This window comes from Hipposideros armiger, unplaced genomic scaffold (genome assembly GCF_001890085.2).
Source record: "Hipposideros armiger isolate ML-2016 unplaced genomic scaffold, ASM189008v1 scaffold_18, whole genome shotgun sequence".
Lineage (NCBI taxonomy): Eukaryota > Metazoa > Chordata > Mammalia > Chiroptera > Hipposideridae > Hipposideros > Hipposideros armiger.
Genome location: NW_017731368.1, coordinates 4,777,510 through 4,802,666, shown reverse-complemented (window position 1 = coordinate 4,802,666; position 25,157 = coordinate 4,777,510). Strand labels below are relative to the sequence as shown.

The 25,157-nt window shown below is 40.3% G+C and overlaps 1 protein-coding gene across 13 annotated transcripts in view; it reads left to right on the top strand.

Annotated features, from left to right (window-relative positions):
• Positions 1 to 1,189: 1,189 nt before the first annotated feature.
• The window catches only part of LOC109376882 (zinc finger protein 197), a 36,877-nt gene continuing 12,909 nt past the window's right edge, over positions 1,190 to 25,157 (top strand). For 4 of the 13 annotated variants that reach the window (XM_019633049.1, XM_019633071.1, XM_019633053.1 and 1 more), the window contains exon 1: positions 24,108 to 24,194. Coding sequence is in view for 4 of the 13 variants with exons in the window: in XM_019633113.1 (XP_019488658.1) it covers positions 6,060 to 6,458; positions 7,684 to 7,837; positions 8,216 to 8,307; positions 8,581 to 8,707; positions 17,613 to 19,743 (2,903 nt within the window). In the remaining 9 variants the exon portion in view is untranslated. The other 9 variants (XM_019633077.1, XM_019633064.1, XM_019633060.1 and 6 more) reach the window with 6 other exon arrangements.

Below are 25,157 nucleotides of genomic sequence, written 5' to 3'. Positions count from 1 at the left end.
CCAAGCCAGCTCTTAACCAACGTGCCACTTGGCCGGCCCCATTGTTTTCTTTAAAATGCTGCCATATTTGCAGTGTTGGTTTAATCACAGAATTGAGCAAAATTCATGGTTTCAAAAGATATAATAGAAGAGTATGGCAAGCTAGTATTCAGAAAGCCCTTTGGCTACAAAACAACCTAGAAATGCTGGGTAAAACTTAAATATCCTTTAATAAGACTTTCAAGAAAGTGACATAAATCCCAAGAGCCTAAAACGAAGAGTAAGGCGAGTTCAGAAAGGTAAGTGGGTGATGATGCTTTGGGTGCCATGAGGCAGCTTGGTGATCTTGGTGCACAGGACTTAGATTTGATCAGCTACAAGGGAATGATTTTATTTTTACCCGCTCTAGAAATGTAAGGCCCATGAAAGCAGAGACTTTACCTCTTCACGTATGTCCCCAGTGTCTAGAACAGTGTCTAGCACATGGTTAGTACTCAGTCAATAGTTGTTGAATGAATATAGGGTGAAATGTTCAAGCGAGTGTTTAATGAAAGCCAGGAGAAAAAATATAAAAATAAACAATAACAACTCATTGATTCAACAGACCTTCATCTAGCACCTAACATGGCTCCAGCTTTGCGCTAGGTGCTAAGTATTCATGGTATTCATACAGACATGGCCCTTGCCTCTTTCCAGTCTCAGTCCCATATAAGGGGTGACAATTCCAGAAGTCCAAACCCAAGAGATTGAGGAGCAAAAAGAGAATCAGTGTTCAAGTTTCCTTTATATAGACCTAACTTGACCCAGAGTGATGGACAACTGGAATGACCACCTCCTTCCTGGGTGACAGTGCCCCCCATCTGTACATGACCCTGCAGCTTCAGCTTAATACTGTTTAATGGCAGAGCTCCATTATCTCATCATTTGAGCGAGATACAAAGACAGACTTCACAAAGGGGTCCTTTTTAAGCCATTGCTATTATTTATAGTGAGAACTGTTCAAGAATAGATGGGAAAAGTCACCCACGAGGTCATTCAAACTTGTGAGCAATTTCTCCGAATCAACCTCGATTGAAATGCAAATTAAACCCAGCCGGTCCAATTCCTTCTGGAGGCAACAAGCGTCCAGAGGGTCTGGGCAAAGTGATTCATCTCTTCATCCTTCCGGTCTGGAATTCATTCGCAACCCCACCCCCACCCCCACTCTCCCTCGCTGCGGGGCACGAATACCCAAGAGTCCACGAGCTCCACAGCTCCTCGCCTCCGCTGGGAAAACCAAGGAACCATAGAGACGTGGCCTCCTAGAGAGCCAAGGATGGGGCGTGGGGTGAGGAGCCGGAAGTCGCGGTACCTGCAGGTCAGCCATTATTCTGGGCCTCGGCTGCCGTAGTGTCCTGTGCCCGTGTCATCTCCTGGCGTCCGGGCGCCAAGGCGACGGTACCCAAAGCCGGAGCCGCCGCGGGACCCCCCGGTGAGCGGGGTGGGACTCGGGTCGGGTGGGCATGCGCGAAGAGCGGCCGGGGGTGCGGGTTTGCGCTCGCTTGGGCGGCGCACCCCTCGCCGGCCCCTCCCCTCCGCTGACCCCTAGCACTATCCCTCCTCAGCTCCGGGTTGCGGTGATCGCCGTGGCCTCCACCCAGGCAAGCTGCGGGCTTGGGGGAGGTATGGAAAACAGCACCTCTGAGTCTGTGTCCGTGGACCGGTGCTCGAGGCAAACAGGATGAGGATGTACTTGCCCCTGGAGAACAGCTGCCTCGGTGGCCGAGGTGGTTCCGCTCTTCCTCGTCTCTGAGGCTGATGCGGAGAGAAACAGCTGGAGACTTCCCTGGAGCAGTGGCACCCATGCTTCTGGGGAGTTGTTGTTTTTTTTTTTCTTGAGGAATGGACCAGTTTCCATCTTTAAATTTTGTAGTAGAATGGTAGTTAAAAAGCAAACTCACTACCTGTGCCACCATGACTTCAGAGAATGTGTTTTAACACTAAGTGCTGAAACCCCCAAAACTCAGAATAAACGCTGTCCTTTGCAAGAGAGGTCATTGCCAACCAGTCAGTGACTATGCGTAGTTATTGATTTGTTTTCGTTTTACAGTTTGCCAGATTAAAACCTGATAATGAACTATCGTCTGGAAATCATTGTTTTGGAATAGTTGTTGGGGTTTCAGAAGTCTTAGATGGAATTATTTTGGACTTTTGGAGTGAGAATCCTTGAGTTCAGAATGTGCTCTCAGAACTTAACTATTATAGTTGAGAGGCCTTGGGTGAGTCACTTAGCTCCTCTCAGCCTTCTTTTGTTCTTTTTAACTTATGGCTCACAAACCTTTTGTGAGAAGCAAACAAAATGTGTGTTTAAGGATTTGTTATTTGTATCCGCAAAATAAGAGGCAACAGACTTCTGATAATTTACTGTAGAAAATTTAGAAAGCCTTTTTTCCAGGTTGAGTGTATTTATTTATTTACTTATTTATTAATTTATTTTATAATAATAGGCTTTTTAGAGCAGTTTTAGGTCCATAGAAAAAGTACAGTGATTTCCCCTATTTTCCCTGTCCCCACTAATGCACAGCTCTCCCACTATTAACATTCCCCACCAGAGTGGTATGCATTTGTCACAATTGATGAACCTGTATTGACACATTATTTTCCAAAGTCCATAGGCTACATTAGGGTTCACTCTTTGTGTTGTACATTTTATGGGTTTGGACAAGTATTTATTGTGTGTGTGTGTGTGTGTGTGTGTGTGTGTGTGTGTGTATATATATATAAATAAAATGGTGGACAAATCCACCATTATGGTCTCATACAGAGTAGATTCAGTGCCCTAAAAATCTTCTGTGCTCTGCCTATTCATTCCTCCTTCCCCCAGCCCCTGGCAACCACTCATCTTTTTACTGTCTCCAAAGTTTTGCCTTTTTTTTTTTTTCTTTTTTTTTTTTTTTTTAGCTGAGCCATCCTGCCACCTTTTGGCAGCTCAGCGGCAGCTCAGCTCAGGCCAGGCATCAAACCGCTGTTGCTCAGAGCTCAAACTCTTGAGCGAGCTCTTAACCAACTGAGCCACTTGGCCGGCCCTTAGTTTTGCCTTTTTGAGAATGCTATATGTTAGAATTGCGCAGTATGTAGTCTTTTGAGATTGGCTTCTTTCACTTAGTATTATGCATTTAAGTTTCCTTGATGAGTTTTCATGGCTCAATAGCTTGTTTCTTTTTAGCTGTGGATAATAGTCTATTGTCTAGATCAGGGGTCGGCAAACTTTTGAGACGGAAGAGCCAATCGTGTCCCTCACAACAATTTAAAAATTATTTGAGAGCCATAAATTAATTTTTACAAATAAGGAAAAATTAAAGTAATATTATAACAAGTAATAGTATATCTTTATTAAAATAAGAAAAATTCACACATGTACATACCCAAAGAGCATGTGGCTTGTGAGCCGCAGTTTGCCAACCCCTGGTCTAGATGTACCACAGCTCATTCACCTACTGAAGGGCATCTGGTGCTGACAATTATGAATAAAGCTATTGTAAATATCTGTGTGCAGGATTTTGTGTGGACATGTTTTCAACTCCTTTGAGTAAATACCAAGGGGGCACATTTGCAAGATCATATGGTAAGAGTATGTTTAGTTTTATAAGGAACTGCCTAATTGTCTTTTAAAGTGGCTGTTCCTTATCACATTCCCATCAGCAATGATTGAGAGTTCCTGTTGCTCCACATCCTCACCAGCATTTAGTGTTGTCAGTGTTCTGGATTTAGGCCGTTGTAATAAGTGTGTAGTGGCATCTCATTGTTTTAATTTGTATTTCCCTGATAACATATGATGTGGAGCATATTTTCATGCACTTATTTGGAATCTGTATATCTTTGATGAGGTGTCAGTTAAGGTCATAGGGCAATTGTTTAATTGAGTTGCTTTCTTATTGTTGAGTTCTAAAGAGTTCTTTGTATGAAATATGCAAAAGGTAACAGTCCTTTGTCAGATATGAGTGTCTTTTGCAAATATTTTCTCCCAGCCTGTGGCTTGTCTTCTCATTCTCTTGACTTACGTTTTGCAGAGCAGAGGTTTTTTGTTTTAGTGGAGCCCAGCTTATGAATTGTTCGTTTTACGTATCAGTGCTGGAGTTGGGTAAATGCATTCACAAAAAGAGGACGGAGCTATGTGCTGAGAAGAAAGATCTCAAAGATACATGATTAATTTAGAAAAGGAAGATGTAGCACGTGATTCATGGTGTTCTATCGTTCCTGAGAAACGAGAAGTACAAAACGATACCTGTACATACATAAGTAGCTGGAAAAATACATAAACTAAAGAGGAGAGGGAAGCTTCACACACTATGCATTTTATCATTTAAAATTTTGAACCAAGTGAATGTATTACCTATTTTTTTAAAAAACAGAAAAATGTTAGGTAGAACCAAAAACTTGGCCACAATCTTTACATTCATAGAGATTCATAGAAGATTCAGCTTGTCACTTAGAGGACATGATTACCTTCTTGTGTTGCCTCTCAACAGCTTTTAGAATTTGATTTCTGTTTATCTCTCCAGTCTACTACAACTTACCTCCAAAGTTTACTTCCCTTCTCTGATTTGCAAAGCACATTTCTAACAGAGCTATATGTGCTGGCACGCCCTTGCTTTTGAAATTATAGTTTCTTTCTTCCAGGAATGGCTTTCCTAATACTCCAATGGTCTTTTTATTCTTCCTTTAAAGCCCCAATCCAAAATTACCTGCATGAATTCTTTCTGTGCTTGTATGTCCTCCTACTAAATATATTTACACATTATGTTGAAATTGTGTTTATATTTCTGCCTCCTCTGCTCCATTATAAGCATGAATCTTAAGGGTCCAGGTGTTCAATAAAATTAATTGAGGGTGCTTTCATTTGTCACTGATATAACTGTTATAATCTTAAAAGTTTAAAACTATTTATACCTTTTGTGGCCCAACAGTGTTTTTCTGGGAATTTTACTGAGGAAATAAACAGATATGTAACCAAAAATGACTAGTGAGGATATAGTCATTGTGGCCTAATTTATAATAGGGGAAAATTATAATTCTAAATGTCTAATAACAAGGGACTACTTTAGTATGAATGCATTCATACACCCTTAAAAATAATGATGAATATTTAATATTTGCAACAAGTGTGAAAAGCACATTCCAGAACAGTACAGTTGGATCCAATCTTGCCGTCCAAATTGGTGCAAGGCCTGGACGAACATAGCACAGAACAGTAGTAGTGTTTATTCACTGGTTTTCTGGTTTTGCAAATTTTCTGTTTTGTAATAAGAAAATTAAATGTTATTTCCAAAAAAACCAGAAGATTTCTAGAGAACAACAAGTCTAAGTTCTGTATAATAAAATCTTACTCAATTTATCCAAATATTTTGATTAACAGAATGAACGATTTTCCGAGAATTTAAAGTATACACAGTAAAGCTACACAGAACTTAGTTCAGCCTTTCTTTGTTAATTGAGAAGGTGTTAGGATTTTATCGCATCTGTATCAGGATTAAGTCCATGATTACTTGTTGACTTTACAGAACATAGGAAGGAATGCAGGTTACAGAAGGATAAAATTAACATTTGAATCCATATACCAGGCACTATTCAAAATACATTTAGACATCAAATTTTTGCAGCAAGGCTATAAGATAGGAAATGTTATTTCTCCTATGTTACTAGTTAAGAAATTAAAATTCAGAAGTGAGATAACATGTTCAAGATCACACGGGGTAGCCAGGATGCCCAGTGTTAGAGTAGTGGATAAAGGATTTATTGTAATTAGGTAGAGGAGACCAAAGGAATTTCATGTCTGTGGTTTCGGTGGTAGTCTGGGTCACATGTGTGTCAGTGTCCCCAGAGCCTTCCGCAGGGGCTTCTGCCAGCAGAGCTAGAGCCTGGAACCTTGCGTTCAGGGAGGTTCTTCATCACTGGGAGCTGACTGGGATCTGGAAAACTGGGCTAGTTCACTGTATTGACTTTAACCATGGTTTCTTCACATCTTGTAGATGATGTTCTCCAAGCTCTAAGGAAGAAGTCAAGCAAGGATTGAGGGGGCCTGGAGGAGAAGCCTTTCTTAAATGACGACAATGACAAGAGAAAATTGGGCCCACAGTGCTCTGAGACAAGAGGGTCTGGTTAAAGGGAAGGATGATACCTGGAAGTGGGGAACCAGCTTCCAAGGGAGCAGCTCCTCTGTTTGGGAGACCTCCCACCAGCACTTTAGACAGTTACGTTACCATGAGACATCTGGACCCCAGGAGGCGCTGAGCCGGCTCCGGGAGCTCTGTCGCCGGTGGCTGAGGCCAGAAGCACGCACCAAGGCCCAGATCTTGGAGCTGCTGGTGCTGGAACAATTCCTGAGCATCCTGCCTGGGGAGATTCGGACCTGGGTGCAGATCCATCGCCCCGGAAGTGGTGAGGAGGCCGTGGCCCTGGTAGAGGAGCTGCAGAGAGACCTGGACAGACCGGCACTAAAAGTGAGAAAGGGGCAGCTGGAAGAGTTTGGGAGGCAAGAGAACTGAGGCAGGGCAGGCTGGGCTGCAGCGTGATGCTGTGATTTTCACTAACAGTTAATAGCACATTAGCAACTCTAATGCTAATTAAAACAGGTTCATGAGCTATTCAGACCATAGAGTGTCTTTTCAGGGCAGTGAATTTATGGTTGGGGTCTTGGGCCCAGTTCAGAATCAGCACAAAGGTATTGACTGCCCTGTGTCCCCTGGGTGGTGCTTTCTAGTGCTGAGTTTGGTTCAAGACCCTGAAAAACATAATGTTTCTCAGCATTCCCCTAAACAGAAGCATATGTATTGTTTGTATAAGTCTGTGGGGAATGATGATGTAAGCCTGAAGTGTAAAAGGCGGTGACAACAAGAATGAAATTTTCTAGATCTGACGAGACCTCTCCATGTGTGTCCCTACTTGGGGTTCTGTGAGCCACGGGATTGGGTTGAGGTATTTGCTTTTGATAAGATTTTATATCCTTGACCGTTAAATTGGGATGTTAATATAGTTTCTAGCATGTGTGAGACCTCTGTCAGTCTGTGGCACGCTAGAAACATTTCTATTAGAAGTCTGAAATACAACTTAAATTTGGGAGTGGCACCAAGGATGGGCTTGTTCGTTTTAATCATAAAAATGAAGAATTTGAGAGCTATATATTTCATTACAAATCACTAATCCATCCTCTTATTTGAGAGATAAGTGAACGGAGACAGGAAAGGGTTCTCTGAATTGCCTGAGGTCAGACATCTGTCCAGCAGCAAAACCAAGTGTCTAGACTCCAAGCTCTAGTGTCCCTCCAGTTGGAGCAGGATGGGATAAGTAAAGGGGCACATAAGTAGAAGAGCGTACTGAATCTAGGTCTCATCTAAAACTACAATAAGTCTGAAACTAAAACACATGCTCTTAATTATCGCTTGTTACTTCCATTCCCTCCTTACCCCGCGCCCAGGTCTGGCTTGTTTGCACCGATCTGTTCAGTCTTCTCTGGGAGAGGTCACCAGTGCCATGAGTGGGGCTAGAGGGCAGCTCCATTGTTGTCAAGGTGGAGTTTCACTGCTGTGTTGATGCTCCGTACTTGAGGTGGGTCTCTCTGACCTCACAGTTGTAGATTATGGGCAGAAAGAGGTCCACAGTGGTTAGGTGAGTCCATTTTCTAGAGGTACAAGAAGAGCCAGCTTATTTCGTTTTGCTTGTTCCCAGGTTCCGGTCCTTGCCCAGGACCCTGTCCAGGAGGAGCTGAGCACTCGAGGAACGGCGCTTCCTCAGGCACCCACTGGGAGCCACATACCAGCTGAAAGGTGCCCCCATCCTCTTACTGACCCCGTGGTGTTCAGCCTCCAGGACCCTCACCATGGTACTTGTTCAGTGGCCCTGGCTTTGGACTTCCTTTCTGTGGACCTGGGCTGTGGCTCATCCCCCTACTCCTAGAGAGTTGCTTCCTTTTCTGCCCTCTCCGTGAATTTTATGGTACCAAGCCCTTCCTGTTGTTCCCCCTTTTCTCCTTTCCTGGGTCCCCTGACCGTTGATCCCTTCTCATTAATGCTCTTTGTGTTAGTCCCGCCCTGCACGTGGGGGTCACTCATAAAAGGTCTGTAGGTCATTTTGTAGCCACCATTGCCTAGTCATGAGAGCTCTGGGTCTTTCTGAGTTCCTTGTTTGTAGAAGACACTGGACTTGGAGTGGTGGGCAGGAACAGCAGAAATCTCACATGCAGCTGTGCCTCCTTCCGCAGGTTCTCCTGCCCCGGAAGCTTCCGCCCTTTCCCAGGAAGAGAACCCAAGAAATCAATTAATGGCACTCATGCTCCTAACAGCCCAGCCCCAGGTGAGGTTTGCATCCTTTTTCCTTCCTAAGACCCTACCTGTACCACCTAATGGTGGCTGAAGTGCTAGTGCTTGGGTGTCCAGCCGGTTCCCATCTGTAAACCAAGGTCCATGCTATTAGAAGGCAGATTTTACATGGGGTCTCCTTCTGTCTCCCTGATAGGCCTTGCCCACCCCGTGGCCTCACCATGTATTCCTGCCCTGGAAGTGAAAGGAACCTCTCAGTAGGGGAGCCCCTGGGCGTGGACACTCTCACACATACCTGTTATTTCAGGAGCTGGTGATGTTTGAGGAGGTATCAGTATGCTTCACTTCAGAGGAATGGGCATGTCTGGGCCCAATTCAGAGGGCCTTGTACTGGGATGTGATGCTGGAGAATTACGGAAATGTCACCTCTCTAGGTAAGGACCCTTTCTTCCCGTAATTCTGCCCTTTATTTCACCAGTCTTTGTTTATTTTCCGAGTATGAGAGTAACGTATACTTATTTTGGAAAACAATATTAGAAAGAAGGAAAAAAACTTCCTTATACCCACTATTTGTAGACAACTACCAACAACATTTTGATATATTACCTTTCTGTTTTTTTCTGTGTATTTGAGGTCCTTTTTACCTTGTTTGAGTGTGTGTGTGTGTGTGTGTGTGTGTGTGTACACAGTTTTATAGCTTGCCTTCCTTACATTCTCTTCACTCTTGTATTATTACAAATGCTTTGCAAAGATTATATATATTGGCTACATAATTTGTGCCATAATTCACAGTTAGCCATTTTCTTATTTTAAATGTTTGCTATAATAATCATCTATCTCTATGCCTTAGGCCTTTCTTTATTTCTCATTATTATTTTTTTGAAGCACATTTACTAGGCCTAAGCGTTTGAATTGTTTTAAGGCTCTTGCTTTGTTCTGCCAAAATGGCTTTCCACAGGAACCCCTGCCCTCGGTGCTCTTACCTTTGGTACAGAAGAATGCTCTTTCTGCTCTGTTTTCATTGATATTGAGGAATCCTATTCTTTTCAGTTTTTGCTAATATAATTTTTAAAGTTATACCTATTTATTTCTAAGTTGATTTCTTTGATTAGTAATATAGTAAGAGTATTTAAAAAATTGACTAGCTATTTGTGCTTCCAACAAACGTTAAATACCTATCATGTGGTGGCAGCTGTGGGAATGACGTGATCCTGTTATTAAGTAGTTTACCATGGTTTGGGAGATGGACATAGAATAAATAAGTCAGAGTGAAATAATTGGCATGAGAATGGCGTGAGCTTCTTGAGATGGACATGGAGAGGACAAAGCAACCAGCTCCATTCCTGGGGATTAGGAAAGGCTAAAAGCTTGGTGCTGGACCTTAAAGAAAAAATGTAGGATTTTGTTTGGAGAAATAGAATTAAAAACTGAGGAATCAGCTAATGGACTGATGTAATTTGGACTGAAATACAGATTTGTAGTATCAGTTTAAATGGCTGTATAGTATCCCATTGTCTGGATATCATGTTTTTCATCGACAGGTTTATGATATTGAATTCCTATTCAAGAACATTACATGCCATTCCATTTGTTTAGTACTGCTGTTGTATGTTTCAAACCTGTTTTAAGGTTACATTCACCTAGATCTTATATATTTCTGGTGACATTGATTCTTTGGAATCGGAATATTTTCTGATGTTTTCTAATTGACTGTTGTTTGCATATATGAAAATATTTTTGTATGTTAATTTTGTACCCAGCAACATTAATAAATTATTTTATTGTCTATAGTAATTTATACTGTATACTTGTATTTATGAGAATGTATCTTTTAGTATCCTAGCTGTAGCGATGGTGAGTCAAACATCCTGTAGATTTTATATTTTGATACGTATTACCAAACTGCTTTCTATCAATGATGGACCAATTTATTCTCCCATTAAAAGAACATACACACAAAAAATAAAAATTAAAAAAACGGAAAAAAATAGAAGGAAAAAAATGCAAAAAGAACAAAAATGAAAAAAACAACAACAAAAAAACGATAAGAGGGTCCATTTCCCCTGTAGGTGCTTATGATTTGGTCAATGTAAAATCTTTTCTAGGTAGATGAAGAATACTATCTTTTGTTTCTTTTTCATTTCTTTGATGAGTTGTGTGGTTGAAACCTTTTCATATCTACTGGTCATTTTATTCTTATTCGTGTCCTTCCTATGTATTTATTTATTAGAACTCTAATCTTTTGTCAAATGTTGCACATGTTTTCTTGCTTATTTGCCTTTCAGTGTTATTTATAAACTGTTATTTTTTAAGCCTTGGAAAATCTTTTATGTAGTCAAACCTAGCAGTTTTTTTCTTTATAATCTCCTTTTCCATAAATTATATTTTTAAAAAATCACCTGTATTTTCTTTAAATACTTTTATTGTTTCATATTTACATTTAAGCTTTAATCTATCTAAAGTTTATCTTGATACACAGAATGGCCTAGGAATCCAGTTTGTTTGCTTGTTTTTTAATCCAAGTGGCTTTAAGTAGTTGAGTGCTATTTACTCAATAATCCACCTTTATAAGAATTTTAAAATATGATTAATTTTATGAAAAACACTTGCTGTGGATACATACCTTCTGATGTAAGCCAAAATAATTCCAGATGGGTGTAAGAGTTAAATTTTTAAAAACAGAAATGGAATTGTTTATTCATTCTAGCTTTTTGAGGAAAAACAAGTTTGAATCAACTTTAGTAAAATATGCTCTAACTGCAACGTTGTTGGGGCTTTGGACACACAGATATCCAGGTATTTACACCCTTTGACCTAGTAATTCATAGTGCATTTCTTAAGGAAAAGTTCAGAAAGAGGGTAAATAGAAAGGTCTAAAGATAGCCCTAGCAGAGTATTTATAGTGGTTAAAAGCGTGGACCTGAGGATATGCTATGACAGCTTTCAAGTATGACAACTCTGTGCATTCCATTTCTATGCACTGATCAACTGGTAGAAAAGCAGGCTTCCAGATGGCTTATACACACTTCTTCAATATGTGGAAGACTTGTATATTTTCATTTAAGAGACTGGAATAGAATTTTGCCTTAACGTACATTCACGTTGGAGTGTTAGACATTTACACTAATAAATACAATACAGTGTGGCAAATGCTGTATAATAAAAGTCCTATTAGGAACTTGAGATGGTGGAAGTACTGAGAGAGTGGGGGGAGGGGTGGGTGGTTCAGGGAAAGATTTACAGAGGGGGTGACTTTTTTTTTTTTTTTTTTTTTTTAGCTGAGCCATCCCGCCACCTGTTGGCAGCTCACGGCTGCTCAGCTCGGGCTGACTCGAACTGCTGNTCACGGCTGCTCAGCTCGGGCTGACTCGAACTGCTGTTGCTCAGAGCTCAAACTCTTGAGCGAGCTCTTAACCAACTGAGCCACTCAGCCGGCCCGGGGTGACTTTTTTTAATAACAGCTTTATTGAGCTATAATTCACATACCATGCAATTCACCCATTTAAAGGGAACTGTTTAGTAGTTATTAGCATATTCACAGAGTAACCATCACCGCACACAATTTTAGAACATTTTCATCACCCCGAAGAGAAAGCTTGTACCCTTTAGCAGTCATCCTCATTCACACAGCTCCACCCACCAACCTAGCCCTAAGCAACCATTAGTCTGCTTTCTGTCTCTCTAGATTTGCCTGTTCTGGACGTTTCATATAAATGGACTCATATAATATGTGGTCTTTAGTGACTGAATTCTTTTACTTAGCATAAAGATTCCTCCATGTTGTATCATATATTAATACTTCATTCCTTTTTAGGGGCACATAATATTCCTTTGTATGGATGTATCACATTTTATTGATCCATTTGTTTGGGCTGTTATGAATAATGCTGCTATGAACATTTCTGTACAAGTTTTTATGTATACATATGTTTTTATTTCTCTTGGATGTAAATCTAGGAATGGACTTACTTGGTTATATGGTAACTCTTATGTTTAAATGTTTGAGGAACTGACAGACTGTTTTCCAAAGTTGCTGCACCATTGTACACTCTCACCAATGGTGTGTATGGTTTCCGATTTCCCCAAATCTTCGCCAACATGTTATTATCTTTCTGATTATAGACATTCTAGTGGGTCTGAATGATATCTTATTGTGGTTTTGATTTGCATTTTTCTGATAGCTAGTGATGTTAAGCAACTTTTCATGTGCTTATTGGCTATTTGTATGTCTTTGAAGAAATGCCTATTCAGATTCTTTGCATATATTTTAATTGGGTTATTTGTCTTTTTATTACTGAATTGTAGGCATTCTTTATATATTCTGTATACAAGTACTATATCAGATATATGACTTTCAAGTATTTTCTCCCTTTCAATGGGTTGTCTTTTCATTTTCTCAGTGGTATCCTTTGAAGTACAAAAGTTACTAATTTTGGTGAATTCCAATTTTTTTTTGTTTTTGGTTGTATATGTCATATCTAAGAAACCATTGCCTAATCCAAGGTCATGATGTTTGATATGTTTTCTTCAAAGAATTGTATAGTTTTAGCTCTTACATTTAGGTCTTTGACCCATTTTGAGTTAATTTTTGTTTATGGTATGAGGTAAGGGCCCAACTTTATTATTTTATTTAAAGATTTTATTGGGGTATTGGGGGAGGGGAACAGCGGTGGGGAATCAGGGAAGGGGAACAGACAAGTTACTGTCCTTTTGTTCTTTAGTCTAGTTGTGGAGGACGTCGCTTCACTGGCCCATGTTGGTATTATCATTGCGCTCCTCCCGGGCGAGGCAGATCAGTCGCCAGCCACCCGACGGCCGCTCACAGCGGCTCATGGCAGCTCACTCCAGCTGCCGGCCGCTCATGCTAGCTTATGGCAGCCTACTGCAGTAGGGGCTGCAGCCTACGCCGTCGCCAGTGACTAACGGCAACCCAGCTTCAGGTCGAGCTGTTGTTCACCATCTTAGCTGTAGAGGGCGCAGTGTCACTGGCTCACGTGGGATCTAAACCAGGGCCCTGCTGCTCAGAGTTGGCGTCCCAAGCCAGCTGTTAACCAACGTGCTACTCTGCCGGCCCCCAACTTTATCCTTTTGCATGTGGGTATTCAGTGATCCCAGCAACATTCTTTGCCTATTTGGTTATTTTGACACCCTCTTGAAAATCAATTAACCATAAATATGAGAGTTTATTTCTGGGCTCTCAATTCTATTCCTTTGATTATATGCCTATCCTTATTTCAGTGTTACTGTGTCTTGCTACTGTTGCTTCATAGTACAAATTGAAATCTGGAAATGAGAGTCCTCCAACAATGTTCTTCTTTTTCAAGATTGTTTTAGCTACTCTAGGTCTCTTGAATTTCTGTTTGAATTTTAGGATCAACTTGACAATTTCAGTGAAGGAGCCAGCTGGGATTTTGATAAGAATTTAAGAATTGCATTGAACTTGCAGATCAATATGAGGAGTATTTCCATTTTAACAATATTAAGTCTTCCAATCCATGAATCCATCTATCCCAATCTATGGGATGTCTTTCCATTTATTTAGTCTTTAATTTCTTTCAACAATGTCTTTTATTCTTTTTAATTCTATTATTTCTTAATATCCCTTTTGGATTCTTCACTGCTAATGTATAGAAATACCACTGATTTTTGTTTATTGATTTTGTAACTTGCAACCTTGCTGAACTTACTTAGTTCTGATAGTTTTTTGATCGATTTTTTTTATGATCTATGTATAAGATCTTGTCATTTGTAAATAGAAATAGTTTTACTTATTCCTTTTCAATCTCGATGCGTTTTATGTCTTTCTCTTGCCTAATTGCCCAGGCTAGAAGCTCTAGTACTTGTTGCATAGAAGTGACAAGAGCAGACACCCTTTTCTCATTCCTGCTCTTAAAGGGAAAACATTCAGTCATTCACTAGTAAGTATGACATTAGCTTTGGATTTTTTGTAGGTGTCCTTCCTTTATCAGGTTGAGGAAGTTCCCTTCTATTCTTACTTTGTTGAGTCTTTTTATCATGAAAAGTATTTGGATTTTGCCAAATACTTTTTCTACATATTTTGAAATGATTATGTAATTTTTGTCCCTTATATTATTGATATGGTGTATTACATTAATTGATTATCTGATGTTACATTTGAATTCCTGTGATAAATCCCACTTGGTCATGGTGTATGATTTTTTATTTTATGTGTTGCTAGATTCAGTTAGCTAGTATTTTGATGAGGGTTTTATGTCTGTATTCATATGATATATTTGTACTTTTCTCTTTTTTGTGATACCTTTGTCTGGTTTTGGTATTGGGGTAGTACTGGCCTTATAGAATGAGTTGGGGGCCGGCCTAGTGGCTCAGTTGGTTAAGAGCTCGCTCAAGAGTTTGAGCTCTGAGCAACAGCGGTTGGAGTCCTGGCCCACCCCGAGCAGCCACTGAGCTGCCAACAGGTGGCAGGATGGCTCAGCTAAAAAAAAAAAAAAAAGAATGAATTGGGAAGTATTTCCACCTCTTCTATTTATTGGAAGAGATTGTGGAATTGGTATTAATTCTTTTAATGTTTGGTAGAATTCACCAGTGAAGCAACCTTAGCTTGTGCTTTTCTTTGTGGGTAGTTTTCTGATTACTGATTCAATTTCTTTACTTAGTATAGAACTATTCAGATTCTCTAGTTCTTCTTCTCCTCCTTCTCCTCCTCCTCCTCCTCCTTCTTCTTCTTCTTCTCCTTCTCCTTCTCCTTCTTCACTTCCTTCTTCTCCTTCTTCTCCTTCTTCTCCTTCTTCTCCTTCTTCTCCTTCTCCTTCTCCTTCTCCTTCTCCTTCTTCTCCTTCTTCTCCTTCTCCTTCTTCTCCTTCTCCTTCTTCATCTTCTTTTAAAGGAAGAAGTGTCTCTGTTAGTTTTCTTTCTTTTTTAAAGATTGGGGAATTGGGGAAGGGTAACAGCATTGGGGAATTGGAGAAGGGGAACAGCCAAGCTGTTGTCCCTCAGTCTTAGTTGTGGAGGGTGCAACTAGCTCAGCTCCAAGTCCAGTTGCTATCTGGCTGCCCATTGGCAGCCCAGGGCAGCTCAGCTCAAGGTGCCATGTTCAATCTCAGTTGCAGGCAGGCGTAGCCCATCATCCCATGCGGGGAGCAAACCGGCAACCTTGCTGCTAAGAGCATGTGCACTCACCATCTCAGCGGTAGCTCAGCTTGGGCGCAGCTCACTGGCCCACGTGGGAATCGAACCGACGACCCTCTTGCTCAGAGCTCATGCTCTTCACCAACTGAGCCACTTGGCCAGCCCTTCTATTTCTTCTTGAGTCAGTTTTAGTAGTTTGTGTCTTTCTAGGAATTTGCCTATTTTGTCTTAAGTTGTCCAATTTATTACCATGGAATCATTTATAGTATTTCCTAGAGTCCTTTTTATTTCTGTAAGGTCAATGGTAATGTCCAGAGGGGGTAACTTTTGTGCTTACTTTTTAAGGGTGTCTGTATAGGGCATATAGTGAGTTGGGAAGAGGAAGAGAAATTCAGGAAGAGAAAAGGCCCTGGGCAGTGATAGAGAAGCAAGTGAAAACATGACATGTTTGGCTACCTGCATGTAATTCTCTGTGGCTAGTGTCCAGGGGCACAAAGGGTACTGAAAAGAAGTGAAACCAGAAAAATATGTTTCTTGCAGGTTTCAATAAACATTGCAGAAAGTAACCAGCTTCTTCCTAGCATTCTGACAGGCCCATATGTAATCTGATTCCTATAGTAAAATTTCAGATAATTTAACCCCTTTATTAGCTACAGTGTATACAAGAGTTGCTAATTTCTTAGTTATTTTCCAACTCAGTTTAACCACTTGCAACACTTCTACTTCTTTAAAGCACTTGTACTTCCTTAAAAGAAGAGAACCCTCCTTTCCACCAGCATCCTGCTTTAAACTGTGAAACAGTCCTTGACCCAATCACTGTGGTCAAGGAGACTAAAGTAAACTGGATTGTCCTAGGACACATGCCCATCCGCACAGGCAAGGGAAGTAGGGTAGTATGATTGATAGCCCTGCCCGAATCCCAGAAAGAGGGGCAGTTGAGATGAGATATGAGGGCCTGACCTAAGAATGCAGTTCAAATTAACATTAATTAGATGTTTTCCATCTGCACCCTCTCATTAGCTTAATGAAACGTCTTTAAGCTTTATCTCATTATTACTTTATCTCATTTCATAATGAAAAAATTCACTCCTTTTCTCTGTCTTTTCTATTTATTTATTTATTTATTTATTTATTTATTAGCTGAGCCATCCTGCTACCTATTGGCAGCTTAATGGCAGCTCAGCTCAGGCCGGGCATCGAACTGCTGTTGCGCAGAGCCCAAACTCTTGAGGGAGCTCTTAACCAACTGAGCCACTCAGCCGGCCCCACTTTTCTCTCTGCTTAGATAGGAGAATAGTGTTGTGGTAGAAGACAATGTTACTATTACTGACATACTTTCATTTATTAGATAGTTTGGGGAACTAGTTAACAATTTTTCTCACATTTAGATGGCGATAGTAAGCTTCCAAAACATTTCCAAAAAAATGATTTCACATTTAAAAAATTTTGAGAATGTGAGAGTAGAAATGGACCTTGGAGGTTAACTAGTTAAGCCTTATTATTTTTTAGATGTTTTCATGTTTTTTAATCTCTATATTTTTTGTTTTCATTCTATATTTCTTTTCTTACCTTTTAGGTCTAATTAAGTGATGGAATCACCTAGGCCTGATGTTTTTGTGAAATGAATTTTAAAATTTCCATTTCTCAATTTTTAAAAGGAATAGTAGGAGTTATAGATGAATTCTAAGCATTAAGTTGCTTTTTAATGGATTTTATTCCTGTAGCTTGATGCTTTTAAGTAATTAAAAAGTGTTTATGTACTTGACTCTTCAAAATTAAATAGTGCCTTTCAAAGTCTTCAGGCTCATTTTCTTTCTTTTAGAGTTCCCTTTTTCCTAGCATGAATAAAATAAAAAGACAGTGCTTTCTAAGTCAAATGATTCTTCATGTTCCATCCAGCTTCCTGAGCCTCAGGTCTGAACCACCGATATAAAATCCTGTGTTTTCTTTCTCCTTCCTTGCATCTTTTTTTTCCAACATCATTTATATATTTCCATCTGCTCACTGAAGACAAAGAGATTATAAGTGTCTCATAGTGAGTCTGTTAATCCACGTGCAACATTCCATCCGTGTAGCATTTTGCTTTGTACCTTCATTTCATGAACAGTTTCTTCCTTTTGTATGCATATTAAAGCGTATCCTTCGAGCTTGTTTTAAAATCATTTGAAGATCTTGCTCTCACTAACATGGGGACTTGGTAACATTTGCATTTTTAATTCCTTTCACTAGAATGGGAGACCATGACTGAGAATGTGGAGGTGACATCAAAGTCAAGCATATCTCAAAGAGCAGATTCTCAGAAAGGAACATCAAAAAGACTTCAAGGAGGTATTCCCCAGGTGCTTGACTTTGAGAAAGAGCATGAATGGCAAGTTTTGGCAACTCAGTGGGGAAATGAAGCGAGGGAAAGAGAGGCCCTGAAGAAAGGTTCCCTCCATGAACGAGACAGGAAGAAAAGAACTCCACCAGAAAAACGAGGCCAAAAAGGGAAGGAAGTTGGAGAAGGCTTGACTTTAGGTTCATCTCTTTCTGAAAGTTTAATGGGTACTGAAGGAAAGAAGTTTTATAAATGTGATATATGTTGTAAACATTTCAATAAAATCTCCCATCTTATAAATCATCGGAGAATCCACACCGGTGAGAAACCTCATAAATGTAAGGAGTGTGGAAAAGGCTTTATTCAGCGTTCAAGTCTTCTAATGCACTTACGGAACCATTCTGGGGAGAAACCTTATAAATGTAACGAATGCGGGAAAGCCTTCTCTCAAAGTGCTTACCTTCTAAACCATCAGAGAATCCACACTGGGGAGAAACCTTATAAATGTAAGGAGTGTGGAAAGGGCTTCTATAGGCACTCAGGCCTTATTATCCATCTAAGGCGCCACTCTGGGGAGAGACCTTATAAATGTAATGAATGTGGGAAAGTTTTCTCTCAGAATGCTTACCTCATTGACCATCAGAGGCTCCACAAAGGGGAAGAACCTTATAAATGTAACAAGTGTCAGAAAGCTTTCATCCTGAAGAAGAGCCTCATTCTGCACCAGAGAATCCACTCTGGGGAAAAGCCCTATAAATGTGAGGAATGTGGGAAAACCTTTGCTCAGACCACTTACCTTGCTGACCACCAGCGACTCCACAGTTCAGAGAACCCATACAAATGTAAAGAATGTGGGAAAGTTTTCATTCGAAGCAAAAGCCTCCTCTTACACCAGAGAGTACACACAGAAAAGAAGACCTTTGGTTGTAAAAAATGTGGGAAGATTTTCAATTCTAAGTCAAACCTCATCGACCATAAGAGGATGCATAGCAGGGAGAAGCCTTATAAATGCACTGAATGTGGGAAAGCCTTCACTCAGAGTGCTTATCTTTTTGACCATCAGAGACTCCACAATGGGGAAAAGCCCTATGAATGTAATGAGTGTGGGAAAGTTTTCATTCTGAAGAAAAGCCTCATTTTACATCAGAGGTTCCACACTGGAGAGAATCTCTATGAATGTAAAGATTGTGGCAAAGTTTTTGGTTCTAACAGAAATCTCATTGACCACGAGAGACTCCACAATGGGGAGAAGCCCTATGAATGTCGTGAGTGTGGGAAAACTTTCATTATGAGCAAGAGTTTCATGGTCCATCAGAAACTTCACACACAGGAAAAAGCCTACAAATGTGAGGACTGTGGCAAGGCTTTCAGTTATAATTCAAGCCTGCTGGTACATCGGAGAATCCACACCGGGGAAAAGCCCTTTGAATGCGGTGAGTGTGGAAGAGCTTTCAGTTCTAACAGAAACCTCATTGAACATAAGAGAATCCACAGTGGCGAGAAACCCTATGAGTGTAATGAGTGTGGTAAATGCTTCATTCTGAAGAAAAGCCTCATTGGACATCAGAGGATTCACACAAGGGAAAAATCTTATAAATGCAGTGACTGTGGGAAAGTCTTCAGTTACCGCTCAAACCTTATAGCCCATCAGAGAATCCACACTGGTGAGAAGCCCTATGCTTGTAACGAATGTGGGAAAGGCTTCACTTATAACAGGAACCTCATTGAACATCAAAGAATTCACAGTGGGGAAAAAACCTACGAATGTCATATTTGTAGAAAAGTCCTCACCTCTAGTAGAAATCTTATGGTACATCAGAGAATCCACACTGGAGAGAAACCTTATAAATGTAATGAGTGTGGAAAAGACTTTAGTCAGAATAAAAACCTTGTTGTACATCAGAGAATGCACACTGGGGAAAAACCATATGAGTGTGACAAGTGTAGAAAGTCTTTTACTTCTAAGAGGAATTTAGTTGGCCACCAGAGAATCCACACAGGGGAGAAACCATATGGCTGTAATGATTGTAGTAAAGTTTTTAGGCAAAGAAAAAACCTTACTGTACATCAGAAAATTCATACAGATGAAAAATTCTGTGAATATGATGAGTCTGATAAAGAATTCTCTCAGACGTCAAACCTTCATCTTCAACAAAAAATCCATACCATGGAGGAATTCTCTTGGCTTCAAAGTGCCAGTGAGCCCAATATAGAGATTCAGAAAATCTAGTATCATATGTAAAATTGGAATAGAATTCCTGCCTAGTTAAGTAACTGTTGGAGAAATGCAATATATGGTTCTTATAAGGAAAAAAATTCTTGATTGCCCCTTTTATAGACAAGTGAATTGAATGTGGGAGACAGTTAATCTAGACTTTCAAGACTCAAAAACAAACCAAATTCTTGTTAAAGGGCACTCTGTTTTAAACCATTTGTTATGACGTAGAAAGAGACCTTGGTGCAATTGAGGACTCAAAAGAGACTGGGTTTATGTCTTATAAGATGCAATCATGCAGTTGTAAACAATAGAAAAAATACTTTTTTTAAAAAGCGGGAGTTGTTTCTAAAAGTGTGTATATTGTACACTTGAAAGCCAACATCACTGCTGCAGAAAGTCTATATAGACAGTAAGATTGAGACATGTCAGACATGGAGCTGGGTGGGCAAGAATCTGCTGTTTGAGGACCACTTAGGAAGAGTTTGGACTTGGAATCAGAGGACCTAGGTTTCAATCCTGGCTCTTTCTCTTACTAGCTATGTGATGTTATTAACTCAGCCTCTAAGCCTCAGTTTCTCCGTCAGTCAAATGTTGACTTAATGCCTACCTCAAAGGACTGTTATGAGGATTAAATGAAAGGATCTTTGTGAAAGTACTTTATGAAATAATTTAGTTGTCAATAAAGTTGGATAAAAGAGGTATAGTCAAAAGCTAGAACATGGTATAATGTAATGTTTGTTCATTAAGTCAATATTAGGACTCTGTGAACCTCAAAAGGTATTCATTTTTATAGTAAGAGGAAGTATGGTGGATAGCTAACTTTGCAATTTAGCACTCTAAGACGATTTTTTCAAAATATAGCTTTAAAAATGCTTAAGGGAGTTAATAGATAACATGCCTGTTTTGTTTGTATGTAAAAATATTGGCTTATTATGGGAAATTATATGCCCAGCCCTTAACACCAATACATGGAAAACAATTTATCAACCTTCGAATTTAAAACCTAGTGGATGGTAGAGTGTCAAAATGGAAGGACAGTCCTCTGTTGTTTTCCTTGTTCATAGGGAAAAGTCCTTACCCCATCCCCTGAGCTGATTATCCCTGCCACTGTCATTCTCAGTTCTAATCAACATTGCTTCATTGCTGACATGCGACAGCTTGTTATTCAAAAAACAACATTCTGTCCCAGCACTCAACTACATACATTTTTCACACAGAGCCAAGCCCTTCAAACTCTGATTAAACTATTGGGTTGTCGGGAAAGTCATGACGCATTTTTGCAACGAAAAACAGAAAAACACGTCATGACTTTTCCGACGACCTAATAATTCAGTATCCACCCCTGGGCAGTCAGGCCCATTACCATTACTCGCTCTAAACCAATCATTCATTAAGCGTGTGCCCTTTTGTACATTTGTAAGTTTAATTCATCCTATTTTCTTGAGTTGATAATTTTATGTTGTAATTCTCAAAACTCCAATTCTGCAGCTAGGCTATAAATACCTTAATGTCAGGATTGTGTTTTTTTATAGTGGTAGTGTTGAAGTGTTATGTTGATTATAATAACTATTATTAATTCAACCCCAAAGTTCCTTGAGGGCTGGTTCCTCTTTAGAATAAAAGGTAGCCAAGAGTGAAAAATGGAAGGGGCCCAAGGTTAAAAGTGCTAGGACCTGAGTGTGAGTCAGGTGTTGAACATTCCTTGGACAAAGGCCTTCATTTCTTGGAGCCTTGGTTTCCTCATCTGTTAAACAGGAGGAAGAATATCTACCTCGCAAAGTTGTTATGAGGTCATGAATGTGAAAATGCTTTATATCCATGCTGTAGAAGAATCACCCTGGATTATGTAATAATTACAAAGGGAAAGATGTACTTTAACAATGGTGAAGGCTGGCATTTACCTCTTAGCCAACTAAAATGCAACACCACCAAGACTGAGAAACCCACATAGTGAGTCTCCTCGTGATGCAATAAGACAAAAGCATAACCTGAATTTATCAAGCTTCTTGGGCCTGATTGCCAGTTTATAGGAAATACAGGAGGCACAAGAACAAGACAGATGACACCATGAGAAACAAATTCAGAACGTGAGATAATGTGTAAGAAGACTGCACTGGATTCTTCAAAAAGATGATGAAAAAGGGAGGGGTGATAATCGTTGAAGCTGGAGGAGTCTTGAGGGTTCACTGTACTGTTCTCTGCTTTTGTACAAACTTGTGAGATTTTTCATAGTGAGAGGAATAAAAAGTAGATGAGATTGTTTTTAAAAGTTAAGAAAGAGCCATAAGATAGTAAGCCAGAAATAGATTCACACAAATGCCCAATTGATTTTTGACAAAGGTGCAAAAGTAATTCAGTAGAGGAGGGATAGCCTTTTCAGAAAAGGCTGCTGGAGCAATTAGATGTCCATAGGCAAAAAAATAAATTTTGGGAACTAAGACCAAGTGAAGAACTCTTTACATCAAAAGCATGCTCCATAAAAGGAAAAAATGATAAATTGGATCTCATCAAAATAATTTGCTCTTCAAAAGACTCTCCAGAGGATGAAAAGACATTACATACTGGGAGAAAATATTTAGAAATCGTGTATCCAATACAGGATTTGTATCTAAATTATATAAAGAATTCTCAAAACTTAATAAATAGGTTTAATTAGAAAATGGGCAAAAGACACAAACAGGCATTTCACCAAAGTATAGACAGCAAATAAACAAATGAAAAGATGTTCAACATCATTATCCATTAGGGAAATGCAAGTTTCCTGTCAGACTACCTTAAAACAAAGAAATAAAAAACAGTGTTAACACCAAGTGCTGGCAAGAATGTGGAGAAACTGGATCTCATGTTGCCAGGAATGTTAAGTGGCACAGCCATTTTGAGAAATAGCTTGGCAGTTTCTTCTAAATCCCAGTATTTGCACTCCTGAGCATTTATCCCAGAAACAAAAACTTATGTTCACAGGAAAGGAACCTGTACATGACTATTCATAGCAGTTTTATTCGTAATCAAAATCTGTAGGTAATGCAAATATCCTTCGGCAGGTGGTTAAAACAAACTGGTATATCTATACGATGGAATGCTTATTATTCTGTAATAAAGTGGAATAATCTATCACTACCTGCAGTGACTCGAGTGAATTTCAAGAGAATTATGCTGAGTGAAAAAAATCCAATCTCAAAAGGTCATTTCTATATGATTCCATTTCTATCATGTTTAATGTTCTGAAATGTCAAAAAAACTATAGACATGAGAAACAGTTGCCAGAGGTTGGGGATGGTGGGAGGGAGCAGGGGAAGAGGGAGGGGTAGCACTAGGGAGACCTTCGTGGTGTCGGAACAGTTGTGTATCTTTTGATTGTGGTGGTTACACAAATCTACACGTGATAGAAAATAGAAGCACACACACATTGTACCAATGTGGATTTCCTGATTTTTATATCAAACTATAGTTATGTGATGTACCTGTTGGGGGAAACTAGGTGAAGGGTATTATCTTTTCAACTTGCTGTGAACCTATAAATTCAAAATAAAAAGTGGGGGGAAAAAAAAAAAGACTAGAGAGCCATAACCAGATGCAGTGTGTGAAACTGATTTGGAAAAACAAAATTATGAAATATATATGTTAGGACAGTTGGGAAAATTTGAATATGACTGGCTATTAGGTGATATTAGGGAATTAATCATGGTGTTAGTTTGGAGGACATTCTTATTAAATGATAAATAATGAAGTATTTGGAATGAAGTGTTTTGATGTTTACAACTTAAAAAAAAATGTTTTCCAGTATGTATAGTATAAGGCAAACGTAGCAAAGTGTTGGTTGTTGAGTCCAGATAGAGGATACAGGTATTCATTGTACCTTTCAGACTTTCCTGTACCGTTTGATATTTTCAAAATAAAACGTTTGGAGCAAAATTAACAGGGCTTTCTGCAGATTAATGCATTGTAGCTTCAGGCTCCCGCGTGCGCGCCTTGCTTAACTGCCCCTGCCCAGCCTGGGAATGCCCCGCTCCCCGCGCCTCAGGGCCACAAGGCCGCCGGCATCCGGCTAAGCGTTTTTTCTCCCGTCCCTGGTCCGGAGCGATGTTGGACACCCATCGAGAGGAAAACACCTCCGAGATTCCTAGAGAGGCCGGCCTGGAGACTTGGGGAGCCGGAAGCCCATCCCGAGGCACTTCCTGTCCGGTCATTGTTCTCGCGCCGGCAGGCGCAGGGGTCCCGGCCTGCGGGCCTTCTGCTCCGAAGCCCGCGAGCTGCGGCCGGGCCTCTGCGGCGCGCGGTGAGCGAGCGGGGTTGGCGGGCTTGGTTGCGAACGTCCGTGGCGCGGGAGGGCCCATCCCAGGGTCGGGCGGGCGCGCCCTCCCTTCGGGGACCCCAGCCTTGTCTGTCCCAGGGTGGCTCCGCGCCCCACCACCTCGGAAACCCGGCTGTCGCCCACCGGGGGCCTGGCCTGGTGGAGGCTGGACACGAACCTCCCCAGAGGCCAGGCGTACCCGGAGAACAGGACTGCTTGGGCCCTGGAGGCCGATGAGATGGGTTGCCACGTTTGGGAATACGGAAAGGACATTGCAAGGGAAGTCCTTGATAGGGGACTCGGTGGCGTCTGGGGCTGGAGGCCGATTTGAGTTTGATCAGCCGTCTGATGACAGGACAGGAGCCAATCTTGCGTAGACACAGGTGAAACGAGTGTTACGGGCCTTCCTACCTGGTAGAATTCGGCTAGTCAAGGAGAGAACAATCCTCCAGAAATAAAATTGGTGCAGGAACGAAAGTATTGCATTACTCAAGAAATTTCAGTGTATGAGCTACAGTAACTTGCCAGTAAGTTAGCATGTCAGAAAAAGCATACGATCACTTCAGTAGCAGCAAAAAGGGAGTTAGTCAAATTTAGCACTTGTTTTCAAATAAAGCATGTAAAGGGGAATAGAAAACTTTCAGTCTCTTCATAATCAACAAGAATGGTAAGATGATTTTATCACAAACTTTTTAAAAAACAACAAAAATCTGCTGGCTTAGCTATGGTAAAGGGACTGGTAAGTTAGTGGTGGTGTGATTTGGTGTGTTCTTTTTAGAAAGCAGTTGAGCAATACATGTCAACCATAAAATTCTTCAACCAGTAATCCTTCTATTCTGTTTGCACAGAAAAACTTTTAACATTTATTATTATTAAGAAAGTAACTGGAAACAAAACTCCTTTTACTAAAGCAATGGTTCATAAATAAAGAGTGGTTAAGTAGATTAC